This window comes from Rattus rattus, chromosome X, assembly GCF_011064425.1.
Source record: "Rattus rattus isolate New Zealand chromosome X, Rrattus_CSIRO_v1, whole genome shotgun sequence".
Taxonomy (NCBI): domain Eukaryota; kingdom Metazoa; phylum Chordata; class Mammalia; order Rodentia; family Muridae; genus Rattus; species Rattus rattus.
Window position 1 is genome coordinate 12,726,161 of NC_046172.1, and position 26,281 is coordinate 12,752,441.

At 43.7% G+C, this 26,281-nt stretch overlaps 3 protein-coding genes across 11 annotated transcripts in view; 1 reads left to right on the top strand and 2 right to left on the bottom strand.

The window, feature by feature from the left end:
- The window catches only part of LOC116888988 (structural maintenance of chromosomes protein 1A-like), a 29,853-nt gene extending 21,856 nt beyond the window's left edge, over positions 1 to 7,997 (bottom strand). Inside the window, 3 exon segments of the mRNA XM_032890206.1 lie at positions 1,732 to 1,844; positions 1,936 to 2,124; positions 7,829 to 7,997. Coding sequence (XP_032746097.1) covers positions 1,732 to 1,844; positions 1,936 to 2,124; positions 7,829 to 7,937 — 411 coding nt within the window. The 5' untranslated portion in view covers positions 7,938 to 7,997.
- A 114-nt stretch (positions 7,998 to 8,111) lies between these two features.
- Positions 8,112 to 19,541, top strand: Ribc1 (RIB43A domain with coiled-coils 1). 9 transcript variants are annotated; one of them, XM_032889774.1, is made up of 9 exons: positions 8,112 to 8,204; positions 8,612 to 8,699; positions 10,263 to 10,347; positions 14,639 to 14,755; positions 16,466 to 16,547; positions 16,738 to 17,079; positions 18,180 to 18,298; positions 18,764 to 19,158; positions 19,268 to 19,541. In XM_032889774.1, the coding sequence occupies exons 3-9, from the start codon at positions 10,324 to 10,326 to the stop codon at positions 19,347 to 19,349; spliced, it is 1,161 nt and encodes a 386-aa protein (XP_032745665.1). In that variant the 5' UTR covers positions 8,112 to 8,204; positions 8,612 to 8,699; positions 10,263 to 10,323; the 3' UTR covers positions 19,350 to 19,541. The 9 variants fall into 9 exon arrangements, with proteins under 9 accessions (XP_032745665.1, XP_032745669.1, XP_032745663.1 ...); XM_032889772.1 differs by having other exon boundaries at positions 8,123 to 8,318; XM_032889770.1 differs by having other exon boundaries at positions 8,123 to 8,307.
- Positions 19,542 to 19,660: 119 nt separating this feature from the next.
- On the bottom strand, positions 19,661 to 22,209 carry Hsd17b10 (hydroxysteroid 17-beta dehydrogenase 10). Its single transcript, XM_032890313.1, is given in 6 exon segments — positions 19,661 to 19,961; positions 20,130 to 20,238; positions 20,334 to 20,462; positions 20,591 to 20,755; positions 21,581 to 21,745; positions 22,103 to 22,209. Coding segments are annotated over 6 exon segments (834 nt in total). The 5' UTR covers positions 22,178 to 22,209; the 3' UTR covers positions 19,661 to 19,770.
- Between the last annotated feature and the right edge of the window lie 4,072 nt (positions 22,210 to 26,281).

Consider the following 26,281-nt stretch of genomic DNA (forward strand, 5'->3'; position numbering starts at 1 on the left):
CCCCACCTCAGAGTCTCTCTTCAGCTCATAATCTGTAATGGGGCCTAAGAATGCACATTTGCAACAGATCACCAAATGTTGTTAATACTGCTGGTCTAGGAATGACAATTTAAGAACAATTATCCTTAGACAAGAAGGAATCACTGAACTGCTTTATGGAAAGACAGAAAAGACTTGTGTCTATTAGACTAACCCAGCTGAGGGAAGAAATGGGAAGGAGCCAGAATGGAATTAGGAAGCCCACTAAAGGATGTGCTACATTAGTCTAAAGGAAACACATGAACTTGGAGATAAAGTAGCTCTAGTTGGGACAGGCAAAGTCAACAAACAGCAAATAGCCAATAATGATTTTTAAACATTCAAAGGGGGATGAATAGGTGGCTCAACAGTTAAGAGCACTAGCAGCTCTTCGTTCCAGAGGGTCCAGGTTCAATTCCCACCACTCACATGGTAGCTCACAAGTCTAGTCCTAGGGGATCAAACACCCTTTTCTGGCTTCCATGGACATGGCACGCACTGGTGCACATACATACATACAATTAAAACACTCATACCCATAAAATCAATTTTCAAAATGCCCACAGTCCGGGCATGGTGGCACATGTCTTTAATTCCTGGACTCAGGAGGCAGAAGCAGGCACATCTGGCCAGCCAGGGCTACACGGTGATATCCTGTCTTTAAAAAAAATCCAGAGGATAACCTACTACTATCATATTACTAAAGTAATATAGTTTCCAACACCTTTCTAAATATTTCTCCACATACCCACAGAGCAAGTTTCCTATCTCATCAAAGAAGCTTCTTTTTGTTTTCCAACAGAAAAATAGATCCACAACTGGTCAAAATGCAAAAAATAGGTGAATAAGAATGCCTATCTCCAAATGCACCATCTATATAACACAATCTCTACATCTATGATTCAGTGACCATCTCAGGAGAGGGAGATTGGAGCCCGAAGGCCAGGATGACTGCTGTAAGATAGTTTCTTCTGGCCTGGACAAAGATGTTATTCCCAAGAATTCTCAATAATATGGACTAGTGAAGACTACACCAATGAACATAACAATATGGATGGAAGAAACTTTCAAAAGGTTGCTAAGGGTTTACCATTTGCTCCCCACCCCTCACGAAAACCTCAGCCTTAAACATATACAAATAAGGACAAATACTAAACTAGACTCAACTGAGGTGTTTGTGTGTAAATAAAGAAAACAAATAAGGGGCCTGGAGAGATGGCTCAGTGGTTAAAAATACTTGTTGCTCTTGCAGTAACTCTGACTTAGTTCCCATCACATAAATGGTGGCTGACAACCATCTGTCACTCCAGTTCCAAGAGGTTTGATGCTGCCTTCTGGCCTGGCATCAGGCACACATGTGTTGCCTACACATACATAGAAGCAAAAACCTTAGATATATGAAATAAACAAAAAAATCTTGAAAAAATATATAGAAGAGGCCATGAATTCCTCAGAAGGTGGTTAGGGAGATACAGGAGTTGAAGTGGGAAGAGGTACTGTGAAAATGATGCAAATACTATATAAAATCTTCAAACTTTTAAAAAAATAAAAGTAATTTGCTAAGCATGGTAATCCTTTAATCCTAACACCCAGGAAGCAGGGGCAGGCTGATTTTTCTCAGTTCAAGGCTAGCCTAAGCTACACAGTGAGTTCCAGAGCAGCTAGGGACTACACAGCAAGACTGTCTTTTAAAAAAAAAAGTACATATCTCACCTGGAAGACGAGGAAGTTACGAGCTTTGATGAGAATGCCCAACTTCTCTAACTCTTCACTGTATTCATGTAGCTGGACAACTTTGTTATTGATCTTGTACTCAGAAGAGCCCCCTACAAGACAATGAATGAGTCAACAAGGATCAGGTATTCCTCCTATCCTGACAACATGGACCTAAGGAGCCTTCTGATCAGCCTCACCCACCTACAATGACTCGGGCAAAGGTGCGGTCCTCAGCACCCTCCTCGGAGTAGACCATGCTGACAAAGGCTCGGTTGGCAGCCGGCTTGCCCACAGGAGCTCCGTGTATCAGGTCCCGCAGGGTCTTTACCCTCAGGTTGCTGGTTTTTTCACCAAGCACAAAGCTGATGGCATCCATGAGATTTGACTTACCTAAGGGACAAGGAGACAAAGCAGAAGAGAGAACATTAGGAAGAAGGGAAGGGGAAAAGAAATAAAGGACATACTGAGAGTAGAAATATGTTCTAATCACTTAGAGCTCAGACTAATAGAAGAGAGAAAATAAAATTTGTTGTCAGAAAATTGGGTCAATGACTTAGGAATAATAGTTGCTTTGCGGTTATTAGTTATAGTAGACAGAAACTAAAACCCCATATAAAGAAACAGGTAGTTATAGAATGGATTGTTCTACACCATTTACTATGATAACACTGACATAATATTTTTACCCTGTAAACTCAAAAAAAAAAAAAAGCAGGCTGACAGAGAAGGAAATTAGTTGCTTTTTAGGTAACTGTAAAATTTCAGTGTTCCAAGACAGAAGAGCCTGGAAAGTTGTTGCACAAGAATGTGAATATCTTTAACACTATTAAAACTGTACACTTAAAACAGTTAAGTAAGTAAACACAATGCCTTTCTTAAAGGGAATGTTCCTTATAATACAATATGAAGCATACAGCATTGGCTATGAAACATCTTGCAAAAAATATTTAACCTGAATCTAAGTCATTAGAACCACACTTCAATTTCTAGGAAATATAACAAATAAACCAACCTGGTTAACGATACAAGGAAATCATAAGATAAAAATAAACTGTAGGGCTGAGTGTAATGGTAAAACCCTTCAAAAGACTGGAAAGATTATATGAAAACCAGTGTGGCAGCATGCTCCTAACCTTAACCCAACACTTAGGGACTAAAACAGGAGGATTAAGAGTTCAAGATTGAAAGTGGGAGAGATAGCACAGTGGGTAAGAGTACTGGCTGCTCTTGCAGAGTACCAGGTAGGGTTCTTAGCACCTACATGATAGCAGACACCTGTGTGAAACTCCAGTTTCAAGGGATAAGATATCCTCCTCAGGTCTCCACCAGTACCAAGTAAACACATGGTGCACAGACATACACGCAGGCAAAAGACACATTAAAGAGTTCAAGGCTGCCCTTTACAATGAGCTAAAGACTGGGAAATTCTCTACAATACAAATGGCCTGCTCTTTAAAAAAACAAACCAACCAACCCTCACTATCTGTACCAGGAGTTTAGCTAAGAGGTAGAACTTCAGTAGCACACATAAGACCCTAGGTTCCATCACTATTGCTAAATAAAAGCAATGTTTAAAGTGAATATAGAACTTTACTAAGATATATGCAAATAAAACAAGGATGTTATTATAGGCTATTTATTTTTAGAGAAAAAAATCTACATAGTCTAGACTGGCTTCACAGTCACAAGCATCTTGCCTCCAAGTGCTAGAATAACAAGTGTGTGACACCCCACCCAACTTGAGAACATAACTGATTGGACTCTGTTCTATGTCCCCCTCCCCCTCGAAGAAACATGGGCATTTTGCAAAGTCATTAGGGAAACTTGAAAAATATATATATATACATACACACATATACATATATATGATAAATGATGATTTTATATAAATGCAGAAGCACTTAAAGGTGAAATGTCTTTGATTTATTTTCAAATGGTTAAACACACACAAATGGGAGGGAGGGAGGCACAAAGAGACAGACAGATAGACAGACTGGCTAAACTAGCAGTACAGACTGGCTAAACTAGAGTTCAGATAATACAAAACTTGGGGAGAAACAAAAGAATAAGAAAGCCTATGAACAGGCTGGTAAGATAGCTCTGCAGATTAAGGCACTTGCTACCAAGCCTGCTAACCTGACTTTGATCCGTAGGATCCACATAGAAGGAGGAGAGAACTCACTCCTGCAGTTTTTCTTTGACTTCTATACATACACCAAGCCTGTCATACAAGCATGAGGACCCGAGTTTGGACTCTTAGTACCCACTTAAAAGCTAGGGGTGGTGGTGCATTGGGGAAGTGAAGACAGGAGGATATCTGTGGCTTGCTGGCCAGCCAATATAGCCCAGTTGGTGAACTTTAAGCCAGTAAGACATCCTGTCTCAAAATATAAGCTAGAGCTGCCTGATTGATGGTGCATGCCTTTGGTCCCAGCACTTAGGAGACAGAGGCAGGCAGAAGATTGCTATGAGTTCAAGGCCAGCCTGGTCTACAGAGTGAGTTCCAAGACAGCCAGGGCTACACAGGAAAACAGTTTCAAAATAAACAAATAAATAAGGTAGAGTTATAAAAAAAAAAAAGGCACCTAACACCAACTTCTGACTCTCTCTCTCTCTCTCTCTCTCTCTCTCTCTCTCTCTCTCTCTCACACACACACACACACACACACACACACACACACACACACACACACACACACAGTCATTTTAAATTATTTAAAAGTGGAAACTTGGTATACTCCTGAGTCACATACCTGGAACACTTTTTTGTACTTTTGGAAGTCACTTGGTCCAGTCTCTTGATCAAACAAGGAGGAAAAAGAAATTTACCAAGCAAACAAACTTGAACAACAAAACCAGTACTAAGTTTTTGATTTTGTGATACAGTGTTCTGCTCTGCAGCCCTGGCCCTCCTTGTGCTGTCCAGGTTGGCCTGGAACTCATCGCAATCTTCTTCCATCAGCCACACAAGTACTGAGATTATAGGTGTATGCCATCACAACTAGCAAGTACCAGGTTCTCCAACTTTTAAAATCTGTTATCAAAATTATACCACTGGTGCATTATTTTTAACATATGCAGTTTCTTTATATCCAATTGGTGTGTATGTGCAGGCCAGAGGTTCATGCTGAGTTATCTTTTTTGATAAGTGCCCACCTTATTTTTTTGAGACAGGATCTGTTGGCCTGGAAGCTCATCGACTGGGTTATACTGACTAATCAGCAAGCCCAGGCCTCCTCCTGTCTCCGTCTCCCCACTGCTGGGTTATGGGTATATACCACCACACCCAACTTTTTTAATGGGAGCGGAGTATCCGAACTCAGGTCTTCACGCTCATGTGGCAAACACCTTACAGACAAAGCCATAGCCTCAGCCTTCTCTTTTGTCTGACAGCACCCTGGACTCTTTAATACTTGCTAAAATACCAATGCATAATCAGCTACCTTCTTAAGAATACTGCCTCACATGATTCATGCAAGTTCATGAGTCAGGTTCACATTAATCATCCAATTTAGCTTATCTAAAAGCCTTAGGAAATAGGTATTTCCTCTGCTTTAAAGAGGAAGAAACCTAGCCATTCCGTAAGTTAAATTTGTCAGCGAGTCCTTTACTTCAACTGACAGAATGACAAAACAGTCGCTCTGTATCATCAGGCTTCAAGATCCTTGCACACTGTCCTTCATTCTGCTACAACCTTGTGGGTCTGGGGACTTGACCCAGCTGAGAGTGTGCTTGCCTGGCATGCACAAGGCCTTCAGTTCAAACCCGAACTCTCAAATAAACCAGGTGTGGAAGTACACACTTGCAATTCCAGCACGATGAAGATGGGGGCAGGAAGATCAGAAGGTCATCCTTGAACTAGAGTTTGAAACCAGTCTGGGATATGAGATCCTATCTTAAAAACAAACAAATGAACAACAGCAAAAACCAAGATTTACTTGGTGCTCAATAAATGACACATCCATCATTTTTCAATCTAGAGTCAACTGTCTCTCCAGTTGCTGCAGACCAGGTAAACCACATAAACTGGAATTTAGTCTTGCAAGCACCAAATTTCAACCTTTGGACTCCTTCCTTGATTTTTAAGGACCACATCTCACAACTACAAGCCTCTTTTACTACAGCCGTTCAGTGTTGAAAACATTCTTCTAATGTGAAAATGTGAAGTATGAACTATGTACCAATAAAACACCTCAAGGAATGGCATCTTGAAAACACTCATGCACTAGTGATGAAGATGAAAATAATGTACCATAAATGTGTGACTGAAAATGAATTTACAACGTGCGAATCAGAGGTCAAGAAATGCTTCGTGGGCTGGAAAGAAGAAATGCTTTGAAGGGTAGAACACAGCTGTAAATACAGAACTTGGGAGGTAGAAGCAAGAGGATTAAGAGTTTGAGGCCATAAGATTATTGTCTCAAAAATACAAACAAACAAAAGTCTGGACAGTGGTGGTGCACACCTTTAATCCCAGTGCTAAAGAGACAGAAGTAGGTGGATATCTGTGGGATTGAGGCCACCTTGTTCTACAAAGGAAGTTCCAGGATAGTCAAGACGACACAGAAACCCTGTGTGGAAAAACTAAAAAAAAAAAAAAAAAAAAAAAAAAAAAAAAGAAAAGAAAAGAAAAAGGAAAGGAAAAGAAAAAAGAAAAGAGCCTTTTCCAAACAGCCGGATTTTAATTCTAACAATGCTGAGGGGACTGAATTTCAACAACTAGTACGACCAAGCATTTTCTACAAGAGTCACAACGCCAAAATCCTACGAAATTTAGTAGAACTCAAAGCATCAACTCTCTAGCCAGTGGAAGTAACCTGTCATTACCACCCCGACCCGCATTCCAGGACCCCGGCATTTAACACATTTTTGATGGACATTTCTGGGGAGCGGAGGTACTGTCATTTAGTGGATAGAAGCCAGGAATACAGCTAAACATTCTACAATGCACAGGACCAAGCCCATAGAGAAAGTGTATGGTTGATGTGCCAAAGTTAGGAAACAATGCTCTAGGCAGAGGACAAAAAACTCAAGCACTCAAGAGTCCAGTGAAGGTATCTGCTGTTGAGCTAGACTAGCAGGCTAGAAAATGAGTAAACTAGAATATCTCTGAAGTGGAGGAACACAGCAAAGATTCATAATGAATATTTCTAGAGATTGGTGAGAGGAACTCACGAGCTAAAATTAAGACATGAAATAGCATGCTTAAGTATGAAAAAGTAGGCTTACGTACCACCACGGTCAATCTAATGTACCAACCTAACCCCTTTTCTGCAAAACATTTATAATGGCCTAAGTATCATCTTATTTTGTACTTTGTCTTCCTTCTCCTCTAGAGGAAGTTTCCCGCGATCTCGGATTTGCTCCCCCCGCATAAATTTAACAGATTAAACCCAAAACACTCCAATTTGGCAAACGAACAAGTTCAGACTTATTTATGTTTCCTGGTAGGAAAAGGGCAAATCAAAGCAATAATCTCTTAGGCGTGTAGGGGGGATGCGGGGGGGGGGGGGAGTTGGGTGTCGCAATCCCACATTGCTGAGCAGAACGCTGGGTCTAAAATTCAAAAGTGCGCCAGCCAAAAAGAGGAAAAAAAAAAAAAAGGAATCGGAACGTTCCAATGCGAGGCGCGGGTGCGGGGAGGGCTGAGTAAAGCACAAAGTATACAACTTGGGAACTAGACGCCAACGCAGAGTTACGGTTCCCAAACTTTTCCTAAGGCGTCAAACAATATAAGGAAGGTGAACAATACAGACCGGAAGGAAGCCGCGGGGCAAACAACTGGAAGCAAGTCCAAGAACGCCTCTTTTGGCGGGAGGGGTAATGGGCGGGGCAACGCACAGTTCGGCCCATACCATTCAGGCTAGACAGGGGCCAGCACGTAACTCCGCCAACTGACATTTGGGAAGAGGCTCGAGTTAGGTGTCTGCCAAAAGGGAAAGAAAATCCGAGTCGAAGCCCCACCAAGAGGATCAGGGAACATTTTAGGGTTCACGATGTCTCAGGTTACATGGGGGTAGGTTATACTACTCTGGCGACAGACAGGGGGACCGGACCGGGACGCACGCAGGGTCACAGCCGGTTTTAATCTCACCAGAGCCATTGGGTCCAATGATGGCGGTGAACCTCTGAAATGGTCCGATAATCTGTCGACCCTTGTACGATTTAAAGTTCTCAATCTCAATCAGTTTCAGGAAACCCATGGCAGCGGCGCTATCGTAGAAGAGGCCGCGCTTTACTCCTGGGAAGTGAGGTTAGCCCGCGCGGGAAATAGCGCAGTGCAAGCCGGGGTGTACAGTAAGCCTCGCGATAATAAGTCCAAGCCAATCATGATTTCCTGTTTCCGGGTCCAGAAGCGGTCACTTCCGCCTGAAATAGAGCTTTTGTTGATTTGTTGCCTGGCTAGAGCACGTGCTGGGCGTTTAGACCCCGCCCCCCTTTGTAGTTACGCCGCAACTGTTGAAGCAGCGGTAACTACGTCGAGGAAGCGTTAGTGTCTAGGAGCATTCTGATCACTTTGGGGGAAGTCAGAGAAGGCAGGCGGGGCCTGAGCCCACGCTTGCTAAGAAAGAAGTCAGTACAAGGTTCTGCCAAAGCGAGTGGGAGTCAGACGCTCGGCTGTGGTTTGTAGTCTAGCCAGCAGCGGGGAGGGGGGAAAGTGCTCCAGCAAAGGATTCAGTCCCGAATGGGAAGGAGCCCTCGGAAGGGTGGGGGCAGTTTGGACTGGAAGAGGGATCAAAGAGAGGGCTTAGGTGAGGTGCGATTGGAGTGTGAAGGACGATGAGGGTACCCCCTAACAACAAAGATACAAGTTGGGAAAAGCTGTGTTCTGAAATACTACCCCTATCATCTGCTTCTCTCTTATTTCTCCAAGCAGAATTTAAAGACTGCTGTTGTACATCCAAGAGCCAACTTGGGCCCAGTCCACTTAAGAGCTTCAAAATTGGAATTCTGTACTGAGAAAGGTATCTTGTGTGAACACCAAGGGTCCGGGTCCTTAAGCCATTGCTCCAGCTCTGCCCTTTTCCCTCCCTGCTACATCAGTTTCGCCTCCATTCCCATTCCCACTCCCACTGCATCTTACCTCTATGACATGACACCTTCCCGTTATTCCCATCTTTCTCTTCACTCTTTTCCTTTGTCTTCCTAACTCATTGACCTATCTATCTCTCCTTTATACCCTGCCCTTCTCCATTTGGTTTTCAGCACCTTCGCCCTCTCATTCCCCTTCTATCACCTTATTAATAAGTCATGGTCTTAGCAGCCCAGGGCATCTACTGAATCACCCCTCCCCCCTTTAGTGACGTTACATTGTGACAACAGATTGTCTTTATAGGCTGGGTTTAGTGCCATTTTCAGAGTTAGATATGGAAAGAGTCTGGTGGTTTCTACAGCTATTCCTGTAACTATCTTTTTTTCAAGAGTTACTCTGTCTAGCCCTAACTGTCCTGAAATTCTGTAGACCAGGCTGACCTCGAACTTGGGACACCACCTGCCTCTGCCTCCCGAGTGCTAGGATCAAAGGTATGAGTGCCACCACTGTCTGGCTTTGAACTGGCTTCTGCTCGCACAAGCCTGATCAAATGTGTGCACACGCCACAGGCACAAGGCATCAGATCCCTTGGAGCTGGAGTTACAGGTAGTTGTGAACCACCTAACATGAATGAGTACTGAGAAAACTCTGGTACTCTGGAAGAACTGGAAGTATTCTTAACCACCATGCCATCTCTCTAGTCCTATTCTTAACCATCATGCCATCTCTCTAGTCCTATTCCTGTAACTGTTTTTAAATAATGTCTAAAAGCTGGGAAGAATCCTAAAGAGTATAGGAAAGTGAGAAAGCTCAGTTGATAGAATCTGATGTCGTAGCCAGAATGAAGCTCTTTTGGGAAAAGTCACAGTCAACATGAGGGGATAAAATAACCAAAGGCCAGCAATCTCATATTTTTTAATATTACTATTTTGATAAAGACAAAACTTTAGGAATTGTAGAATGTATAGGAGAGTATCTTTATAAATTTAGAATATGAAGAGATTTTGTTTGTTTTACGATTTGTTGTAGTTTGGTTGGTTGGGTTTTAATATTTTTGTTCTTTTTTGGGGGCAGCAGGGTCTCTACATTGTCCTGGAACTGTACTGGAACTCGCTATGTAAACCAAGCTGGTCTCAAACTCAAGAGATTCATCTGCCTCTGCCTCCCAAGTGCTGGGATTAAAGGTGTGCCACCACACCTGGCCTCTTTTTTTATTATTCTTTTATACTTTCATATATATATATATATCAATGAATATGGATTGTATCCACCCTCTTATCAACATCTCTGTCCTCTAAGCCCCATCATATCCCACACTTTTTTTTTGTGATTCAGAGTCCACTTAGTACTGCCCACATGTGCATAGTATGTACCTGCAAGAAAATTGACTCTTCCTTAGCAGGTATCAACTTCTAATAGCTCTTTAATTGGGATGGAGCCTCATGAGCTCCTCACCCATCCATGCTGGAAGGTTCACTGGCTTGCTCTTTTACAGATCTTGTACAGGTCTCTTGCAGGTAACCACAGTTGCTGTGAATTTATGAGTGCATAGCTGTATGTCTAAAAGGCAGCATTTCATGGTATGCATCTCCATCCTCATTCTGTCTGTTCCTTCTAACATAATGGCCCCTGAACTTTGGAGTAGAGGTGATACACATCTCATTCAGGGTTAAGCACTCAATAGTTACTTATTCTCAACAGTGTGAGCAATTACGAGTTTCTTCATAAACTTGCCTATAGCAAAAAGAAGCTCCTTAGACCACAGTTGAGAGCAGCACCAAACTATGAATATAAATACAGATATTTAGAAGGCAGTTTGACAAGAATGACCATGTAGAAAAACTACTAGCTGGTTCTCCCCTAGGGCCTATGACCTCTCTAGACATGAACTTTTGACCAGATTTACAGTACCAGGAATGAATTCCCTTTTGTAGACCAGGACCAGGTTTCAAATCTAATCAGAGAGTGGTTGGTTACACCCCATAATAGTGATGCCATTATTATACCAGTGGACACATCTTACCTGGAAGGTTGGTATTATAGCATGAATAATACCAACTTTCCACTGCTGGATCAGATGTCTTTTCTACCCTAGTGGCTTGGGTAGCACCTGGGACTATGAAAGCTAGTCAGCATGGAGGAAATTGCCTTGTCAGTTCCAGATTTCTCTATTCCCAGCAGCTAAGTCTGTGATATCTTTAAATGAGGGCTAGAAGAGGGCTCAGTAGATAGGAACACTTACTGAGCCATGGTGGAGCACACATTTAATTCCAGCACTGGAGGCAGAAGTAGACAAATCTTTCAGTTCAAGGCCAGCCTGGTCTACAGAGAGTTCTAGAACAACAGACAGAAACCCTATCTTGAAAAAAAATGTTTAAGGTGATAGATTTACCCTAATATAAACACTACATAAAATATGTATTGAAACAAAGTACCCAGCAAATATGTATAATTTTGTTTAATATATCTGTGAAAAGTATTTTGAATGCAAAAGATCCCTAAAATGAACACAAGATGAGTGGGCACTACACAAAGCAATAAACAAAATAGTTGAGCACGGTGATAAGGTATGAACCTCATTAACAATAAAGAAAAATTCTATTGAAGTCAGTAATTAGGGACTGATAAGATGGCTTACTAGGTAAAGGCATTTGCAAACAGGCCTGACTTGTGTTTGATTTCTGGATTCCACATGGTGAAAGGAGAAAGCCAATTCCTGCAAGTTGTCCTAAGACGTCCACTGTGGTATAAGTGTACATGCACACACATACATATACACAGGTAACCCACACTGTTTTATGGTTTTTTATCATGTGAGTGTGTGTGTAGAAGTCCTAGAACAACTTACAAGGATGCATTCTCTTTCACAATGTGGACCAAAGGTTCATTCCATCATGTACATCCAAGGGATGGAACTCACCAGGCCTGGTGGCAAGTACCTTTCCCCACTGAGCCATCTCCCTGGCCCCTTTGTGATTTTAATATTGTATTTTACTTCACTCCATTGTGTCTCGCTTGACTACTCAATAGTTACAGAGGGCTGGTGTCTATAGATAAGCTAAGTTCATCTTCCAATATATACTAGCTGAGAAGCTATATTAGTTTCATATTACTGCTATAATAAATCATCCCAAACTTAATAAGCTAATAAAAACTTACTTTCATACAGTTCTGGAAAGCAGAAGACCAAAACGGGTCATACCGGACTAGGGATCTGAACTCAGGTCCTCAAGCTTGCATAACAAGCACTTTACCCACTGAGCCACTCCCAGCCCTGGAAACATTCATTAACCAGACTTTACCTCATTTTTTTTAGGTGTGAGTCTAACCTTTAAGAATGAGGCATTTCTCCAGACCCCCTCTTCTTTAAAAGAGCCCTACTCAAAGCCACTACCCTTATCCTTTTGGTTAACTTAAGTGGTTTCCACATTGACCTTTCTAGCTTCCTCTATATTGTTTCCTGTTGCCCATTCATCACACAAACAAGCAACTTTCTTTTCTGAAATGCCATTTCCCCTTTATTTTACTATTATCTAGTAAGATAATCAGCCCTATTCATTCTTATTTTGGAAAGCCCAGTTTTGACATATGAGTGGGGGGAATAGGTCACAAACATAAATCTTATATTTCTTTCATCTTACTTCCTTGAAATCCTTGACAACCTCTCATTACACTGAAATCCAAACTCACACCAGGGTCCTTTTGGAGACACTTTAAAAAACAAACTTATTATTACATTTTATTTTATTTTGGGGGGTGGGAGGGCATGGGTATGTACATGTGGAGCTCAGAGGACAACTTGTAAGAGTGAGATCTCTTTCTATCACGTTGGGACCAGGGATCAAACTCAGATCATCAGACTTATTAACAAGTACCTTTACCCACTGAGCCATTTCACTGGCCCTTGATACAATTTTCTTGATACTAGTTCTTACTCTGTAGTTGTAGAGGACCTTGAACTTCTTTTTTTTTTTTTTTAAAGATTTATTTATTTAACGTATATGCACTGTCACTATCTTCGGACACACCAGAAGAGGGCATCAGATCTCATTACAGATGGCTATGAGCCACCATGTGGTTGCTGGAATTTGAACTCAGGACCTCAGGAAGAGCAGTCAGTGCTCTTAACCACTGAGCCATCTCTCCAGCCCCGACCTTGAACTTCTGATCTTCCTGTCTTCACCTCCCCCAAGTGCTGAGATTATAGGCATGCACTACTCAGTCCAGGTTTACATGGTACTGTGGGTTATACCCAAGGCTTCATGTATGCTAGACAAGTACTTTACCACACTCCAGGCCCATTACTATAGGCTTTTAAGAGCCAGTCCCTGCACACCTTTTCAATTTGTCTCATGCCGATATCTCTTGATTATAGTACTCCAGGCACACTGGCCTCTCTTCACACACTCCACTTCTTTCTATAGCTAGAACTTCCGATAACCATTTTATAACTGAAATAGTTGACATAAACAAGGAAAAAATATATGCTCTGGTTTGGAAGCCTGATAAAAATAGAGATCAATGAACCAACTCCCCAAGTTAAGATAGGTGTAGTTGTAATCTTAGTACTTAAATACTGGTTAAGTATTACAACTTCAAACAACCCTGGGTGACACAGAGAAATCATGTTAGAAAAAAAAACTTAACATTTAGAAAATATTGGTCCCATTGAAGTGTCTTGTCTCTTTTCAAACTACACCCCACAATGCAAAATCTATTATTGTTCTCTCTGTAATATTTATCTACTGTATACAATAGAATCCATCAATAACATTTTTTTTTAATTTTTCTGGTCTTTTAAACACTTGGAAGACATTTATTTTAAAGATACTCACAAAGATTTTGATTTTGGTTTTATTAGTTCTTTGGAAATTTTGCACAATGTGTTTTGATCATAGTCACCCCGTTTCTAACCCTTCTCAGACCCAGCCCTCTTTCCCTGCCCACCCAACTTTATGTGCTCTTTTCCACCCATCAAGTCTAATTTGTGCTGACAATATATTATTTAATTTGTGGCCTTCTACTGGAACATGGTCAACTCAAGAGTGGGCTTGCAGAGCATAGTACACACCTTTAATCCCGGCAAAGGAGGCAGAGGCAGGCAATCTCTGAATTCAAGGCCAGCCTGCCTGGTCTACAGAGTGAGTTCCAGGACAGAAGGGCTACACAAAGAAACCCTGTCTTTAAAAACTAAAAAATAGTGGCCTCTCCCATCCCAGCAGCTGTCCATTGCCAACAGCTCTTTCACTAGGGGTGGGGGTTCATGCCACCGTCCTCTTTGCATGCTGGGATATGGTCTGGCTTGAGCTCACACAAGATTTATGTATGTTGACAAAATCTCTTGAGTTCATACATGCTATGTGCAAAGGACACTTTTCTTGTATCTGTTCACCACCACTGACACTTAAGTCTTTCCACCCCTTCTGCAATGATTACTGAGATTTGAAGAGGGGATGTGATTTAGAGGTCCCATTTAGGGGTGAGCATTCTGCAGTCTGTTATTCTCTGCACCTGGGCCTGCTTACACACACTTAAGGAGTACAGTGGTTACTTGCATTCAGAAAGATCCCCCAGGGTAGCCAGAGCAGAGAGAATTTTAACAACATGGATTAACAAAGGCCATCAAGGATTCTGGGAATATTGTCTGTCATTAGACTGAAAGTTGACTTAGTGTGATGACAGCAGAGATTGAGGATACAGATAATGAAACATCATAAAGTAAAATCAAGATATAAAACATCAGAAAGTAAAACCAGGATCATAGCTACCAGGATCATAGCAGTGAGAAAGAAATAAGGGAGAAAATGAAGGTATGGTATAGTCAAGGACAGTGTCAGCATTAACAGGCCATTCCACCTCTCGTTGCTCCAGATGTATAAGTTAGACCTTGCACCAGATCCCAAGGAGTTAGCAGCCATCGAGGCTAGAAGAAATCGTGAAAAGGAACGACAATGCCGATTCTTCAATGTGCGGAACCGAGTCATGGGGGTGAGTGGGTAATGGGTAACTTTACAAGACTGGGATTATTTGCTCCTTGTTCCGAGAACGGGATGTAGCAGTACATTTTAACCTTTCTGGACTCAAGCATGCCCTAGGACTGGAAAGGCGGGAGCTAGAGAACCAACCTCATATGCCTGGGCAGGGCTTAAGAAGAGAGGCACAATTGTGAAGAGACAGATGATGGGGTGACAGCTGGCTCTCCTCTGGTCAGTTTTTGGACTATAGCTGGTTCTTGAGAAACAATGTGGAGCCATAAGAGGGTGTAAAGAAAATTCGATACTACATAAACTTAGGTATTTCTGGAAGGCTAAATGTGACATTGTTATATTAGTTGCTTTTCTTATTACTGTGATAAAATACCTGACAAACAGAAGAAAGGGGGGGTTGTTTTGGCTCAGTATGAGCATATAGTCCATTATTGGAGGAAAAGAAGAGGAGGTGGCTGGTCAATGTGCACCCACAATTAGCAAGCAGAGTTCAGCTCTCTTTCTTCTTTTTATTCAGTCCAGGACAACTAGTCCTGGTATGGTACTGCCCTCAGTTAGGTTTTCCTACTTAAAAAGACATGTCCAGAGGTTTCTCTCTAAATGATTCTGGATGCTGTCAAGCTGCCAGTATTTTATGTAGCTTTTTATTTATTTAGGAGGGGCATGTGGGACCACAATGAATGCATATATGACTTCCTTCCACCATGTGGCTTTTTGGTACCAAACTTAATTGTCAGGCCTGAACTTTACCTATGGAACCAATTCACCAGACCATGTTGTCAATATTAACCTTCACAGCTTTGAACCAAGCTGATGGATAGGGACTGAAAGGATGTTTATTCTTCACAAACTGTCTGCCCTTCCATACTATTTTGAAACATTTTCAGTGAATTATAATGAAAAGGAAAATACTGATAGCTAAGAAACAAATAAACAATTGCTGAGTGGGAAGGTAGAGAAAGGGTCTAGGAAGGACACCATACTTGTGTTCAAAGCCAGGTCTGCTATTATATATGGATGGCTTATGGTACATAACCTATCTTGTCCTCCTCTGTAAAATGAGGCCAAATGAAGCACTGAGCTATCAACTTTGAAAAAAATCAGAGCTTATTACCTGACCATGAGCAAACTGAAGTTTGAGTAGTCTGACTGAGATTCTGGTTGTAAGAATTTCCTTGGGACCTACCCTGGACCAAACACTACATTGGACAGTGGGGAATACAATGATAGCTAAGGCCAGCTTCTCCTCCCAGAACAGCTTACAGCCTAGTGGAGGAGATACTAGAAAGGCTAATGTCAATACAACATGGCTAGTGAGTCCTAGATTATAAGGGTAGAATCTTCCTGAGCAAGTCTTGAAGAGTAAACTGAAGTGTGGTAAAGAAAGAAAGACTGTTCTAAAGGGGAAGACAGTTGGGTTAAAGGCTGTGGGTTTGAAACAGCTTAGGATGTGCAGAGAACTAGAAGTACAGTTCCTTACACTACTGGGAGAGGAGGCGGGAGAGGGGAATAGAGAGATAAAGGCAGAGAAGCAGCAGCTAGACCACAGAGGTGTTTACAGGCTTCATTCAGGGGTTAGAACTTTATTTAGTATGTCCTGAAGAGTTACAGGGTGACTCTGAAGAGGGTAATTCCCAAACAGCATCCTTTAGGCCATTCAGTGTACACTCGAAGATCCTCCTCTAACTTAGCTCCTTTCTTTGAGATGCAGGTGGATGTGGAAGCCCTCAACTACCAGGTGGAGGAACGAAAGTTACGGGAGGCAATAGAGCGAAGTAAAGATATGGCTTATGGTAAATACTAGGGTGAAACAAAGGTATAAACCAGAAAGAGTGGCCTGAAGTTGGGAGATTCTGCCTCAGAATAGAGCCTGAGGCTCTGAGGGATGATAAAACAAAGCAAATGACCTTGGGAAGGGGCTTGGGAACAAAGGTTGACTGGGCTCTGTTCTGGCACCTTCATGTCCCTTTCAATCACTCTTAGGTACCAAGCATGCACACTATGATCTGGTAGCACAGATGCTAGAGAAAGAAGAGGCAGAACGAGCATGTCGGCTGTCCAAGAGAGTACAGGATTTTCGGGAGCAAAGGCAGCAATTTAAGAATGGACACGAATTCGACTTCTGGGATCCAGACCATGTCCAGGAGTTTCAGGTCCCTTATTATGAGAATGAGGCATACTTTGGCCCAGCAAGCATGCAGTACTTCCTTGGAGAGGACCTGGAGAGGGCCTCACACCTGAGAATGCAGCAGGAACAGTTGAGATACAACCTGGAGAAACAGCTGCAGGAGCAACAGGCAGCCAGAGAAGAGGAGGCACGAGCAGGTAAGTAGCACAGCTGAGAGCTCATCCTGTTTGGGTAGAGCACTGTGAGGAGGAACTTTACCCAGAGAGCTGGGGCAGAAAGGTTAGTCTGTGCATGCCCTAACTTCCCTGACTTCTTTCTTGGCACGTCCCTGAGGGAAGCATTTTACAGTTCTACTTACTTCCTGCTTCGGGCAAATGAATGTTCCTTCTCTAGAATTGTTTTCTTCTCCTCATTTCATGAGACAGGGGCTTGCTATTTATATTTCACCTAGTCTGGGCTGGAACTCAGCAATCCCCCTTCCTCAGCCTCTCAAATACTGGGGTTTCAGGCACTTGCCATCTTGATAGCTCAGTTTCTTCATCTTTAAAATGGGGATTATAATCTACATCACATAGAAAAGCAACTATTATTATGATACAGTCTGGCCACTTCTCTCTTTTACACTAGGAGAAAACCTTTCCAGGGCAAGGGCCATGTCTTTCTACTCATTTCACCTTCCAGTGTCTCACCCGGCCTAAGAACAAAGAATCCAGTGTGTAGCTTGAAGGGGGAACAATTTAATAGCTTTGCTTATGCTGTGGCCATGACTGGCATGCCATTTTAATATGCTTCTCTACATCTTTGTCATTGGCCTTCCCAGGTTTATAGTTTGATTATCTATTGATCTGTCTCTCCTACCAGAGAGGAAGTTTGTTTTGAAAGTGGGAGTATTAGGACTTTGAACTTGCTATGTAACTAAGGATAACCTTGAAGTTCTGATCTTCCTGCCTCTGTGTTCTAAGAGCTGGAATTACAGGCATACAGCACCCTGGACTAGGCAGGGAGTTCTCTGAGACAGGATCTAATTGTGTGGTATCCTGAGAACTCAGCAAATAACCTTAAGACTGAGACTTAGTGAAATGACATTATTTAAGGCCACACCACTGAAAGGTGACAGAGCTTCATTGTCATCCAAGTTGCTATGCTTTGCTCACCCTGACCCCAAAGAGTAGCTCCTTCCTTGTCACTGCAGCTTTGACATGCAAATATAAACACACATAGTATGCTGAACAAATAACCAATATACAGATGCAGACTACAATAGGCAAGTCAGTGCCCTGCCTGCATTTCTCTGTAGCTTTGCTCAGTGACCAACTGCGCCTAGCCGCGGACACTCGGGCTGCTGAACTGGCTAGGCTGGAGGAATCCTGCCGCGCAGCTATGAGGACTGCTATGGCCAATGCCAACAAAGCCCAGGTATGTCTTGAACCATCCAGTGTACTAAGCCCATCCCAATTCCTGAACAAAGCCCTGGGGAACCTTAGCCACTTCTTTCTCCATATACCCCACTTCTTTCTCCATATACCCCACTTCTTTCTCCATATACCCCATTTCAAACCAGTACAAGCATTCTCATCTCCCCAAGTCATCCACCTAAGATCCTATTAAAGCATAAGTCCCCCTCTCTCCCTACCCTCAGATCTAGGGTGCTTTAAGAACAGGTATTGACCTTTCATCTGACCTCTCAGTGTAAGGCCTTCCTAAGCGCAGAGAAATTCCCTGGCTATATCTATCTGCCTCAATCATGCCCATTGGTTCAGTAAAAATCCATACTATGTCTCTCCCTTCTCTCGGAATAAGTAAGGCTATATTTTCCAACCCCTTCAAGTGAGTTTCCTAAGGCTGGGTCCCCAAATGCTTACATTTGGGGGTCCCTACTAGGCAGCTAAGCAAGCCCTGCTGCAGCGCCGTGAACAACAGCAGCAACAGGAGGCGAACCTTGCAGAGATCAAGAAACAAGTCACCAGTGACCTGCTGACGGAGAATCCTCAAGTTGCTCAACGCTCCAATGCTCCTCACCGGGTCCTGCCCTATTGTTGGAAGGGCATGACTGCAGAGCAGAGAGCTGCCATCAGGAAAACCCAAGAAAACCAACGACAAGAGAAAAAGGAACAGCGCCAAGCCGAAAAGCTCGTGGAAGCCGAGTGGGGAAGCCAAAGCAAACGGTTGGCTGAAGCAGCACTGGAGCTGGAAGAACAGGAGAGGGAATTGTGTGCAGAATTTCGAAGAGGACTGGGCTCCTTCAACCGGGAGTTAGCTAAGGAACAGCATGCTCAGTAAGTTCTAGGGTGAAGCAGTGGGGAGGAAGCCCAAGGGTAAGTGGGGAGGAAATGGCAAGGGCCAGGAGAGGGAAAACAATCACCTGAGACCTTTGAATTTTCACAGGCAAAACTATCTGAATTCAGTCATCTACACCAATCAACCAACTGCACACTATTACCTACAGTTCAACACCAGCAGCCGCTGAACTCAGGATGGTCACCTCCCGTCTCACCTATCAATCTCACAGGTGGCCAGGAGTCAAAAAATGCTACATACCCCCATTTCTAATCTCAGTAAGAGGGAACTAATTCCCCCATTTCTAATCTCAGTAGGAGGGAACTAAGCCCAAACCTCTTTCTACCCTACGTAATAAAGTTGTTCACCACAATGAACAGTACACAAACAGTGTGAGATACCTCCTCTCACCCCTCCACACTGGGGCTCCTCATGTGCCCAACTGTTAAGAGCCTTTACTTTTTCTTCCCATTGGATTTTCCCTAAACACACAACATCCTATAGATTTGAGAATTTATTAGGCACAGAGGGTGAATGGAGCAGAGTTACAAAGTGGCTGTTAGGTTTCCTTCAAACTGAAAAGGAGCCGGTGTTTTTCCTGCCTTGGCCTTTTAAGGCTGCATTCGAATGGCGCCATCCAGCCGGATGACCTCTCCATTCAAGAATGGGTTCTCGATTACCATCTGTACCAGATGAGCATATTCCGCGGGGTCACCTAGTCGGCTGGGGAAGGGTACCTGGCTGGCCAAGAAGTTGCGCACTTTGTCTGGCAGAGTGGTAAGCAGTGGGGTGGCAAACAGACCTGGAAAAGAGTACCAGAATCAGAGGTTCCTTCTTGTTTTCCTAGGTACTTGGTTCTTCCTCACTTTAGTGCTAAGCTGCTATGTTTACATAGTGGACACCTCCTCTCATGTGCCTACAGGTCCCACCCAGTCCTAGTATGGCAAAAAGATGAGAGAGAAATGTCTACCTGGAGCAATTGTTACCACACGGATGCCTATAGGAGCCAGATCTCGAGCAATGGGCAGTGTCATGCCCACTATGCCCCCTTTGGATGCAGAGTATGCAGCTTGTCCAACCTGGAAAAAGAGTGGAGAACATATGTGGGAGATCCCTTAAAAGTCATTTAGCTAAAACACACACACCCCTCACACCCTCACCCTCATCCACATACCTGGCCCTCAAAAGCAGCCACACTGGCAGTGTTAATGATAACTCCACGTTGGCCTCCCTGGTCTGGTTCATTCTGGCCCATCACTCCAGCAACCAGGCGGATCACATTGAAAGTGCCTATGAGATTCACCTGGAGGATGACAGAACCATGGTGTAGGATCTAGGGTAGAGGCTGCCTTTTGTTTCCTTCTACCCTTTGGGGAGCATCCACAGCCACACACCCCTTATTCCTACCCATGGAGATCCGCCAAGCCTTACATTGATAACCCGCTGGAAGTCCTCCAAGGTGTGGACCTGGTTCTTCTTTTCGTGGTATGTCTTAATGGCCACTGCAATGCCTGCACAGTTGACAGCCACATCTATCTGGCCAAACTTTTCTTTTGCTAGAGTCAAAGCTGCTTGTACGTCCTTCTCAGAGGTCACCTTGAAAGGAAGAAATGAAGGAAAGGTATTTCTTTCCTACCATACACACCCCACTAAACCTAGAGAGGAGGGCAGACCCAGGTCTTGGGTGGGAACAGAACTTTGTGAGCAAACAGGAGGCCAAGAAAGAGTTATAATAAAACAAACAAAGAGGAAAGGGAAAATGGCAGATACTATAGAAAAGTGTTGCAAAACATTTTCAAATCTGTATTCTCTTGATTCATATGCCCCTGGTTCTCAGTTAATACGGATTAGGGCACTATAAACACTTTTGTTTTTTTCTCTTTTGCAAGCACTACTGACTAAACCCAGGTGCCTCCCACATGCTAGGCAAAACCTCCTCCACCAGAGCTGTACTCCAGTACAATCCAGTTCTGAAAATTACAGGAACATGTCCTAGCTTTAAAAGAAAAAATCCCTACCTGCTGAGTTTAACTTTTTCAACTCTGTAAATGTAAAATGTCTGGGCGAGCTATGCATTCCAACTGTACCTACCTTCTCCAGGAAATTCTGGTGTATCCAATCCTCTCATCCCCATGGTGTCCAGCCCTGGCTTTAGCTTTCTTACTGCAGGGCTCTCACAGTGCCCAAGGACTCCGGTCAAAAGCTAAAAGGAGGTGGGTTCCCCACCCTTACATCTGTTTACATGTGTGTGCGCAGGTCAGAGTTGGATCTTTCCTTATACCATGTGGTTCCCAAAACTCAAACTGAGGTGGTCATGGGTGGCATCAAGTGCCCTTACCCGCTAAGCCATCTGACCGACCCCAGACACCGCTCGAAGGAATACCCCAACAATTTTCCTCATGCACACCCTGGGAGAGTCACTTTCATTTGCTAAAATATGCAATTTCCTCTAACTTTTTGGCTTCAGGTCTCACCCTCTGAGTTAGGGACGTCCAGAAGTACAGCTGTAGCTCCTTGTCCCACCAGTCTTTTGGCCGTAGACAGGCCAAGGCCCGAGGCTCCTCCGGTTATTACTGCCACCAGGCCCTGTGAAGAGGTACAAGGTGAACTGCTATAATCCAGACCACCCCCCACCTTTTCATTTGCCAATTCTAGAATTCTGCGAAAAGGTGGGGACGGTCAGTGCCCTAAATGTACTTCCTCTCCTCACCCACGAAACCTCGGGCGAAGGGGGCGTGTCTCATCCCAGGAATGTTTTTTCTGTGACCTCTCACATACATCTGCAGTTGAACGTTGGTGGTTCACCTATTGAGCCCAACCGCCGCAAAGCCACGCCTGGATAAGCAAGACCCTTTTCTCCAGGCACCGATGTCTCCTCTCTAGTTCCTGCCCGCGCAGTCCTAGCCTACATAAAAACAAAGTTAGAGGCACAGAGTAGTCTACCTTCACGCTCCGACACGCCGCAGCCATCTTGCACGAGCCTCGCCACCAGAGGAGGGCTTTTAGTGCCTTTTGCATAGGCGCTCGCTGATTGGCCGACACAGAGCCGCCTACTAGGTGGAGCGGCTGTCGCGGGGGGAGGGGGGGGAGCAGTCACGGAGCTGAGAGTGGGGAGATCGGGGCGTGGCCTGCTGTACGGGACCTTGAAAAGGGAAAAGTTTCCATCCCAGGCTAAGGAACGTTTCCTTTGTAGAAAGAACCTAGTGGCACCAGCATGAAATCATTACTCCTTCATCCTGCTCTCTAGCTGATCTTTTGGCAAACAGCTCTACCGGAGAAAACAGGACGAAGATAGAAACTGAGTCCCCTTTCAGAAACCGAGCCCCTTTCTCAGGAAAGCTTTCAAGTGTAAATGAAACGATTCCTATTGGTCAGGTGCTACCAACTCCTGGGGATACACGGGGATACTACAAGGTCCTTACTTCCAAGGAGGACACGGTTCATTTAGGAAAAGATAAAATGACAGGATAGACAGCTAAAGGAGCAGAGAACCTGATTTTTTTTTTCAGTGATGAAATCAAACCCCAAGACCTTGTACCTATTAAGCAAGTACTCTACCGTGAAGCTACAAATAGCAAACTACAGATTCTAAAATACTCAGCTGAGAGTCAAGAAGATTCTGCAATACAGACAGGCAGCAGAGAGAAGTAAGTCGAAGCAAGGATAAAGAGAGGCCAGGCAGGATTAAATTTTTATGCAGTGGGCAGGGCATGTTACTAGAAGATAGACATAGGAGATGGCCTTATGAAACATGTACTTCTGTAAAGCAAACTCAGAGTCAAGGACATCTCTCATCAGCTCAGCTTGCTCCGTTTCTGTGTTCAGATGCCCAGATCACACCTTGTAGATTGTACCTTATCTAGAAATTGTTGTTGAAAACTGAGGTCTTTCTGGTCATCCTAGAACACCTTTCAGTAAATGTCTCAATTAGAAACTTGTAGGTGGACATCTAAACTGTCTTCGATCCATACTTTTCCTCAACCCAAAGTCTTCAGGCCCACAATTCTCAGCCTACACTGTCTGTCTATAACTGCATTATGTTCTTTCTATGTTAAGTATTTTCCCATCTACGTCCTTCAAGGATGCTTGGCTGTTGATAGCCAGTATAAGTATATTGATTTTCACTACTACTACTACTACTACTACTACTACTACTACTACTACTACTACTATCAAAGGATTTAACACCAGATTAGAAATCTTTATATTTTAACACCCTCCTCTCTGTGTATGTGTGGGGGTGTGTGTGGGTGTATTGTGTGGGGTAAAAAGGGCAGCTGTAGGATTTGAGTCTCCCCTTCGATCGTGTGGGTTTTAGGAATCAAACACAGATCATTAGGTTTGGTGACATCACCTTTACCTAAGCCATCCTACCATTCCCAGACTCACAATCCAAACATCTATGTGAAGTGTTCCCATGAACTGACCTTAGTGTTCTGGAGGCAGAAGCAAGATCACTGTAGCAAATTTGAAGCTATGCTGGTTTCCATAGCCAATCTTAGGCTATTCAGGAGTAGACTACATGGTGAGGCCCTGTCTTAAAGAGGGAAAAAGGCAGTTCTGCCACTGGGACTCCATTCTAAAAGGAAAAAAGAGTTAGCATTCTTCACTGGCCTAATACACTTACTTCAGTTACAGTGGCCTCTTTTGTGTTCATTTTTGTATTTTAAAAATTAATTTAATCTCCCATATATTACATCCTGACCACTGTTTCCCCTCTTTCTTTCTGCCCCACCTTCTCTGTCCACCCCGCCTCTACTCTCCCCATTCACTCCCCCTCCATTTCCCTTCAGAAAAGGGCAGGCCTCTCAGGGATATCAACCAAACATTGGCATATCAAGTTGCAATAAGATTAGGCAACTCCCTGAATATTAAGGTTGGACAAGGCAACCCAGTAAGAGGACAGAGATCTCAAAAGCAGTCAAAAGTATCAGGAAAAGCCTCCACTCCCATTTTTAGGAGTCCCACAAAAACACCAATGAAATGGAAATTTCTGATTTCTTTGGAGACTCAGTTACGTTATGATGGGCAGAAAGGTGAAAGGTGAAAGGTGAAAGGTGAAAGGGTGTGTTGCTGAAGCAGACATGTGAGAGGGTGCATGATGTTTAGAAAAAATATAAATATGACCCCACAGACAGTGGGAGGAGGCTCTGGCTTTGGTTTGCCTTGCTCTGCCTTGCTAGTCTTTGGCAATTATAGATCAGCAACATTGTGTTACTGACCTTTGCCTGCTGTGACTTCATGGAGAGTAACTTGCCAAAGAACTCATGGTATACCAGTGACTTCTCGTTGCTTCTGCAGAATCAGGTCAATTGGTAGAACCTTGCCATTTCTTTTGGATTGAGCTGCCTTTGCTGATTCATGAGTGGTGATTGCTGAGGAAACTGGACTGCTATGTTGTTTGCTAGAAGACAAAGATTGGATTCTTCCCTAAAGAACTATTTCTAAACAGGTCTACTAGCCCTGTTGACATTTTAACTTTATCAAAGTTAGGCACTGATGACAATTGGGTTAGGCACCAATCTAAGAATACAGAAAAATATCATCGAACATCATTTTCCCAGTCACAATTGGTTCTATCCTTGGTCTCTGGGCTATCTGCCCTCTACTTTCTGGTCCTCCATGTAGTGTTACAGATAGTTCTCCCTCTCATGGACTCAAGCTGAATTAGTCATTGGTTGGCCATTCCCACAATTTCTGTACCACCTTTACCCCAGCACATCATGCTGGTAGGACAAATTGTAGGTTGAAGGTTTTGTAGCTGGGTTGATGTCACAAACCCTCCACTGGAAGTCTTGCCAGGTTACAGGAGCTGGCCAGTTCTGGCTCCATATCCTCCATTGCTAGGGAGTCTTGGCTACAGTCACCCTCAGATTCCTGGGAGTTTCCATTGCACTAGGTTTCTAGCTTGCTCCCAAATTGTGCCTCAGTTCCAGTACTCTCTCCCTCCATCCTCTCCCACCTGATCCCTCCTGTTTCCCATCCCCCAATCCACCTGCAATATCTATTTTATCTTCCTTCCCAGGGAAATAGAACCATGCTACCCTCTTGAGTTCTCCTTGTTACTTAGTCACTCTGGGTCTACAGATTATAGCATAATTATCCTTTACTTTGTAATTAATAGCCACTTATAAGTAAGCACATTCAATGTTTGTCTTTCTGGGTCTGGGTTACCTCTCTCAGGATGATATTGTTTTCTAGCTCCATCATTTTTTATTAAATCATTTTATTTACATTCCAAATGTTGCTCCCCTTCCTGGTCCCTCCTCCCAGAGTTCTTCACCCCATCCCCTTCCCCTTTGCCTCTGAGAGAGTATTCTCCCACTCTCCCACCCCCACCTCAGTCTCCTCAGTATCTCCTTTCCCTGGGGCATCAAGTCTCTACAGGATTAGGCACATCCTCTCCCACTGAGGCCAGACAAGGCAGCCCTCTGCTATATATGTGCTGGGGACCACAGGCCAGCCCATGTATGCTGTTTGGTTGGTGTCTCCGTCTCTGGGAGCTCCCAGGGGTTGATACTTTTATTCTTCCTATAGGGTTGCAATCCTCTTCAATCCTTCCCCTAACTCTTCCATAGGAGTCGCCAATCTCAGTTCAGTGTTTGGCTCTGAGTACCTTCATCTGTCTCAGTCAGTTGCTGGCAGAGCCTCTCAGAGGAGAACTGTGTTAGGCTCCTGTCTTCATGAACAACACAGCATCAGTAAGAGTGTCAGGAATTAGTGCCAACCCATGGGATGGATCCCCAGGTGGGCTGGTCACTGGGTGTCCTTTCCTTCAATCTCTGTGTCTTTAGACAGGAATGATTCATTGTCAAAAATTTTAAAGATGTATGGGTGGCCCCATCTCTCCACTGGAGGTGGTCTCTTCAGGTCCCATCTCCCCACTGTTGGGCATTTCGGCTAAGGTCATCCCCATTGAGTCCTGGGAGCCTTCACATCCACACCCCAAATTTCTGGGACTTTCTAGAGGTTCCTCCTGCCCCCCAACCCCTGAAACTGCATATTTCCATTCATTCTTATGGTCCTCTGGGCTTCTCCCTGTCTCTCCACACCTGATCCGTCCCCCATTTTCCCTCCCCTCCCCTCTGCCACCAAGTCCCTCCTTCCTTTTGCTTCACATGA

Bases quoted from the DNA above. Each gene is read 5' to 3' on its own strand.
- Ribc1 (XM_032889774.1), top strand. From the start codon at position 10,324: ATGTCTAAAAGGCAGCATTTCATG. The intron at 10,348-14,638 runs GTATGCATCTCC...TCGTTGCTCCAG, and splicing joins CTAAAAGGCAGCATTTCATG to ATGTATAAGTTAGACCTTGC. The intron at 14,756-16,465 runs GTGAGTGGGTAA...TTTGAGATGCAG, and splicing joins TGCGGAACCGAGTCATGGGG to GTGGATGTGGAAGCCCTCAA.